Source organism: Pygoscelis adeliae, unplaced genomic scaffold (assembly GCF_000699105.1).
Source record: "Pygoscelis adeliae isolate BGI_AS28 unplaced genomic scaffold, ASM69910v1 Scaffold69, whole genome shotgun sequence".
NCBI lineage: Eukaryota > Metazoa > Chordata > Aves > Sphenisciformes > Spheniscidae > Pygoscelis > Pygoscelis adeliae.
Window position 1 is genome coordinate 93383 of NW_008825619.1, and position 7164 is coordinate 100546.

At 36.0% G+C, this 7164-nt stretch overlaps 1 protein-coding gene across 1 annotated transcript in view; it reads right to left on the minus strand.

The window, feature by feature from the left end:
- Positions 1–1029: 1029 nt before the first annotated feature.
- LOC103924790 (cAMP-dependent protein kinase catalytic subunit PRKX) overlaps positions 1030–7164 on the minus strand; it is a 31145-nt gene continuing 25010 nt past the window's right edge. The window contains exons 6-8 of the mRNA XM_009333378.1: positions 4822–4899; positions 1591–1739; positions 1030–1066 (exon numbers count right to left, since the gene is read on the minus strand). Of these exons, the coding sequence (XP_009331653.1) occupies positions 1614–1739; positions 4822–4899 (204 nt within the window). The 3' untranslated portion in view covers positions 1030–1066; positions 1591–1613. The remainder of the gene's footprint in view (positions 1067–1590; positions 1740–4821; positions 4900–7164) is intronic.

A 7164-nucleotide genomic window follows, 5' to 3' on the forward strand; every position in this document is an offset into this window, starting at 1 on the left:
GGTTTGAACTCTGTACATATGGAATTCCTGGCAGCAGAGACTTTAGGACATTTCCAAAAGCAGGAGCAGAAAAATCAGGCTCTAATATATATTCAGTCTTCCCTCTGATATTCTGAAGTGCCAAGCACTCAACAACAACTATTTCAATAATGAAAAAAGTGTGTTATGGCTCATGCTTTACATTTGGAGAAGACAGCAAGCTTGAGAGAGAACAACTCCTGTAAGAGCCAGTTAGAGCCCTTTCATCAGCATGCACTGAATTGCATGTTTACAGAGAGTCTTCATGTGAGGAATCTCATTTCAGACAGTGTATAATCACTCAATATCCTGGTTTGTAAAGAGACATCACTGTAACAAATTCATAAATATTAAGCCATTAAGATGCATCTTAATCAACAATAAAACATGCCTTGTCTTTCTGCTTTCAAGTACTACGGTTGCAAGTGTGAGGCATTGGAAATTTTAGGTAAAAATCTTTTTAAAAACTTAATTATTTTTATTTTTTACAAAGAATTATAAAATGTATATAAGATGATGAAAAGCTCATTTATCCTTTTAAGATTTTTATTCCTAGTGAACTTCTTGAAAAACATTATTTGAAAAATAAAAATCATAGACTCTGCAAAGTACAAAAATTTACATCTTTGCACAGTTCCTGTGCTTTAGTTGTATTGTATTCATTATATACATATATACTAATTTGTGCTTTTAATTACACAAGTTTAGTATGAACTTATAAAGTTAAGTCTATGAGTTAACTATGCAAAAAGGATCTGGGAATAGCAGGAAACTTAACTAAACCATAAGTTAAAAAAAATCCTAAAATATATAATTTTAGTGAGTCTACTTCAGAGTAGACTATCAATATTACAATCTACTGAACTAATGTCAAATGTTTACAGCAAAAAGTTATTCTTGCCTGCCTCCAACTCTTTAGATATTTACTATCTACTAATACGCATATCTGAATGCAGTATCATTCTTATCCACAAAGAAAGTCTTCATTTACGTATGAACTCCATTTTTCTTCAGACTTGCTCTTAGCACGTCATTTTCCTTCCAGTTTCTACGACAAAACATAATGGAAAAAGAATACAAAATACAGTGTGGAGCATGTGAATTGAATAACAAGTACCAACTTATCACAGTTATAAGACAGAATCCAGAGTACAGAATTAATCTGACAATCTTATTCCTCTAACAAAAGTCTTCATTCTGAATCTAAAAGTCTTGTGATCAGGAAATCACATTTCCTTATCTGTTAAATCAATCTAGATATTTGCTTTTAACACACTATTTAAGAAGTTTCAAGGGCAGAAGGACTTAAATAGCTGTATGCAGAAAAACTCTTCATCACTGTAGAACACCAAAGCCTGTGAGATAAACTATCTTTGTCATTCTGTAAGCCTGCTTTACAATATTTTATTTCAACAGTTTGATTATACTATCTATTACTGTGATTCATGTTGGTTTTACAAGCTGTAAGGAAGTACTAATCACTGTTATGAGTCAGAAGATGCAATTTCTGCATACGGCTCTCTTTCACAGACCTGCAATGTTTTGAAGAGGACTCCTGACATTTGGACATACCTTGTTGAGTGTAGATGTCTCATTCAGAAGTTCTTGAAAATTTCTAGATCTTTAGGCGGTACTGGAGGCGTCTTGTTCCAGTCATCTTCAGGATAAGCTTCAAAATTGGAAGTATCCCCATCATTGGATACTTTCGGTACTATGGGAGGCTAGTCAGAACAAGCACAACAAAAATGTTAGTACAGTTTTCTCAATGAGCTCCTCTCCATCATATTAAAGCAGAAATCCTGTAAAAGGCTGATTAAACAAAAGGAATACGTATTTATAAAAGTTCACCTTTTTCACCAATAATGAATGGCACGACAGAGATATGCTTGCAGCGACACAGACATGTTCCAACACTTTGTCTGTACTGCAGTTAAATATTGTGGTTAAAGGACACTTATAATACAGATACCTATTTTATTTAGCACTCAAGTTCTAGCTGCTTCGCAGACTGAAGGTAACTACTGCAAAAGATTACTACAACTAAGCTTCCAGGCACGTGCCGTTACAGCGTAATCTGCCACTCTCCTTCCTCACTCCTCCTCTCTTCTGTGGCCTATGATCAAAAAGGAGTGTAATCACATTAGGTTCCTTTCAACTAAGGAAGAATCCTGATAGCAGTGTGGGTAACTGCTTTCTAATTGAAGGAAAAAAGCCTCCTCTTCTCTTCATTGCTTTCAAATAGATTGATTGCTTTTAAGGAGGTTGAAATGACTAACTTGTGTATGCCTCACACTACCTACTATGCTTTTTCCTAGCCTAGCAATAAATGCAAGCAGGTAAAGAAACTGCTGCACTGTAGAAACTCATTTCACAAGGATGTCTGTAAAAGCATCTTAATTCAAATGGACCTTTTTAGGGAAACTTGGAGGCGCCAAGAGAAATACCTGTTTTCTATTTCTTTCCTCAGAGGATCCTTTGGATTTCTAGTATTGCCCACCAGCTTCACAGTACCTGTAGTTTTTCCTTGTCTTATAACTAGCATCGAGATTACTCTGCCCTTCTGTCTACAGGCTATGAGATAAAGCTCCTTTCTGGAACATTTCAGTAATTGCAGGGGTTAATGTAGGGCAAACCCCTTTTCTTCTCTGAAGGGACATCCATCTCTCTATCCCCTTCTCAGTAACAGAGACCTTAACTATCGCCATGACTCCAACCACTTTAGGATAAGACGACCTTACAGACTATCACCAAACTGGCTAATAAAGTCATACCACAAAGAGAACTATAAAGTACGGCAAAATGTTATTCTGTATCTCCTCAAAAAGATAAAAGTCTGGCTTCCCCTAGCTCTGAGATCTTATCTGATCTTTGGGGCTTCTCAGCTTGAAACAATGTCATCAGCAGGTTTTCAATGGGAAAGAAACGGTCCTGAGGGATGGTACTTCTAAGCTTCAGCCAAAAGCAAAGTCCTACTTTGGCAATGTGGCAGTCACAGCATACTGTCCAGATGCTTAAGAAAATGTGCAGCATCTGCCCTGCTCCAGAGAGCTATCCGCTCCACTGTGCACAATGCCTGGTACCCCCATCTCCCTGTAAGCATTTTTGCAGGAAAGCCAGTTTTGTGAAGTGACACACAAAAAGAGAAAAATAAAAAAAGAGAGAAAGGAAAATCCTCTATTTTAGAGAAAATAACTTTGTCAATCTCTTTCAGCCGTTACTATTATTTGTATAATACTGATATTTAAGATCTTATCAGGACTGTGAATCAATGCTTTATTTATACAATAGCCCAATTCACACTTTTTACAGGGAAAAATGGAGCACTGTATCCATTATTTCATATTTTCAATCTCTTCATCAGTATGAAATAGAGTGAGATTGTGAAAACTACTTCTGAAGAATATGGCCGCCTCTAGAAATAACGAAGTAAATTTCTGACCCAATTCACATCCTTTCTCTGAAGTATAATTAAGCAGCATCTCATCTTCTAAAAGCTTAATGTAACCAGCATAAAGATTAAGAAACAAGTTTTGGATTCATAATAAATCTGAATGCCATGGTGACTTTTTTTTTAAATAAAAATGCAACACAAAGGATGTTTGGACCTGGGACTTTTCATTTGTACCACTAACACTCAGTTTTTAATATTATTTGTTTGTTATTTATTTGGTAATACAGTAGGTTGTCATAAACTTCACGAGTTGAAATATTTAAGAGACATGTTATCATCCAGTTTGTGTTCTTTGTGTGACAAGAATTTACAGTAAATAATTTGAAAAATGTGACTTCATTACAATAGACCTATGTCAAACAACAAACTGGGTGTAGTAATCCTTAAAAAAACCAAACAAAAACCCAAAAAACCCCAACCAAAACCCACATGTTTAAAACAAGGTAAACTTTTTCTTTAAAGAAAGAAGTCACCTACAGCTTTGTATTAGGATGTTGTCTACAAGAACACATCAAGAACTTTTTCATCCCTTATTTACTTTGCAAGAACTCAATTTAAGATATCTAGCCAGAAATTCATTGTAAGGAACTAATGCAAAGAAAAGGAAAACCAAACATTTAATTGGTACTTGATTGACTGTGTACAGCAGCCTATGTTACTGAAAATCATTGCTGTAAGAAATCGTACTAGTTAAAACTTTGAAAAAGGAAAGAAGGAAGGCAGTTTCACTTCCAAAGGACTTTAAAAAGCATTTTGCAGTGTTGATAGCTTCTGCAAACATCTGCCCTCATTAATACCAGAATTCAGTGCCGTTAAAAAGTATGTTAGAATTACATTCATAAATCCTTATCTCTCACCTTCCCTATTCCTCATACTCCCATATGCTTTATATTTTATTAAAGCATTTACCTGAACTTGGCTCAAAAATTTCAAGCCCAGAGTAAAATACTTCCACAGATGCAAGGGCAAGGTGTGTGTGTGGGGGGAATCAGACCAACAAACCACCAATCCCCCCCCATCCCCCCAAACAAAAAACCACCAGCAGTTACTTACAAAACTCTAAAACTGAAAATTAAATGTTGTATTAACTAATCAACTTCAGCAAAACACAGCAGGGATTTTTTTTTGTTTAGACATTTTGTATACAGACAAAAATGCAAGTAGACTTTCATATAATTAATTCTGCAGTGTAAAAGGGCAAACATGCATATAATTATTGATGTGTGCAGATACACATGTGCTCATACACACATATGAACACACAGATACAAGAGGCAACAAAACCTTAACAGATCAGCTTAAATAAACAATGATTTCTTGTGATATCCTATACAGTATTTTGCAGAATATACCTTTAGTCTCCTTTGAGGTACAGCATCCCAATCTATAGACCTGAACCATCTATGTCTCTTCACATCATCTGCTCCATTCTTTAAAGAAAAAATCAAAGCAAGTATTTAGTAAGTTATATTTTATGTATGCCAAACCATGTATTTCTTGGTAAGAACTGTGGTATCAAGGCAGACTAATGGTCCGTCTAACCTTTTTTCTTTTCACAGGTGATAATCATTAAAAGATTCTACAGGATAAATTCATGGCATTATTTCCCTAGCAGATCCTGAGTTCCAGCAATAAGATCCAAATTTCTTTTTTGTTTTTTTAGCAGCATTCTTCTGACACAAGGGAGATCAAGAATAGGCTTTGGAATACCCACAAAACCATTCACTGCAGTTCTATCCACTTCTGTTTTCTCCAACATTTTAGAGAATACCTCTTATTCAGATATACTTTCTAATTCTTACACTAATAAAAAAAAAACCTGAGGGTTGATGGTGTCTTAAATAAAAATCATGTCTGGGAAGCACGCAGCTCTATCAAATGTTATAGACGTTTAGTGCCAAGAACAAGAGGTTCTCAGTACTGTTACAGAAGTGTATATACATATATAAACCCATTTGTTTTCATTTTAGATACATGGTTAAAGTTATATTTGTCTTGTAATTATTATTGTCTCTGGGCTTACTGTTTTGATTACGTACATAAAGAATGAAATTCCACCCCACCCCCCCGGATGAAGCTTGGTTCAAGCACAGACTCATGCTCAAGGCATGGGGAAAACCAGCTGGTTCTGTCTCAGGCCTGATCACAGCACAGTTTTGATGCACAGCACTTAAGCACATCCCACATGCAGCTCCATGGAACGTAGCATACCACATATTTGTTTTTTTCAGATTTATATGGAGTGGGACTATCTATACTCATATCCAAAGAGACAACAAGGAGAATAATTTATCACCTAGTTCCCTCAAAAGCAGATCTGATTGAATGCTTCACCAGGAAATGCCCAGTGGGATTTAAATCGTTTTAAACCAACTATGATTATGGAAAAGGATCAGACTTAAGACTGACCTACCACCCCCACCCTAAATCCCACTTCTAATTTGAACTATTTTTGATTTTGACATTTTAGCTAATTGCAGGGAAAAACCCCAAAACAAACCAAAACAACCACAGACTAAAAAAAACCTGAAAGCCAGCAAAACACATATCCCAAAACCCATGTTTGAATAAATCGAGGTTTGCTTTTGTTTTCCTTCAAAACTGTCAAAAGACATGAAAGTTTTCACTGGTCAGTAACTTTTTAAATTTTCAGCTTATGAGAGTTTGGTTTTAATCCTCCTGCTGCCCCCCCTGAAAAACACTACGAAGAATCCAGAAGGATAAGGAAAACACTTATTTCCTAGCTTTTCTTACCAGTCTAAGTTTGTGCCATAAAAGGCTCTGAAAAGGAACTTTGGACAGCGGGTTCTAGCATCTACACTTGTATCAATATGTTCAAGGAACCTGGATGACCATGCATCTTTTACCTTCTTCACCTATGTGCAACATAAACGGTGCTTTGTGCAAAAAAGCAAACCGCTAACCTCCCCTGCCCAGGGAAATGGAAATTTTAGCTGTCTCTAAAGAACTAAAAGATTACACAAGCTAATTTAGGTATCTGCAACACTGTAACAACAATAACAAGTCAATTAATATAGTATTAACTTCTGGCAGAGTAAGAGTAAATTAACCTACACTGAGTTTTGTGTGGTGCTTTGGCTAGCCTGTTAAAGAACCTGAGTTAGCTCACATGCAGCTAACTTCTCACTGCACCACCAACCACAGCTACTGCACAGCTGTAGAATCAAATAAGCTTGTAATACAGCTCTCATCTTCTTGGCATTACAGGTAGTACCACATCAGGACATCTCACAGAATTCACAGGGTTGCTTTGTGTTCTTCCTTGACATATCACAGATACAGATGTATTTCTGAGGTAGGCTGGAATGCTACCTGAGACACGTGAGTGTATTTTTGACTAGTAAGATATTGCCTTCAGAAGTCTGTTCAGAATAGGATGAATAATTCTTCTTGGTGGAAGACTATTCGACTGTGCTTAATCAGCCCCACCACCAAACTATCAGGACAATGACCAAACATCATGGTACTACAACAACCCTTTACTCTTTAATAATTATATAATAAATTATAATAATAAAAATAATAATTTTTAAGCTTTAAATTTGATTAGTGCTCCTTCTGGGATTAAACAACTCCAAAGAAAGAACCAAATCAGCTGGCGCCTTATCCTACAGGACTTAGCACCATGTTTGTGGTAAAATGTAAGTCTTCAAATTAATCAGTGGACAGGTAGG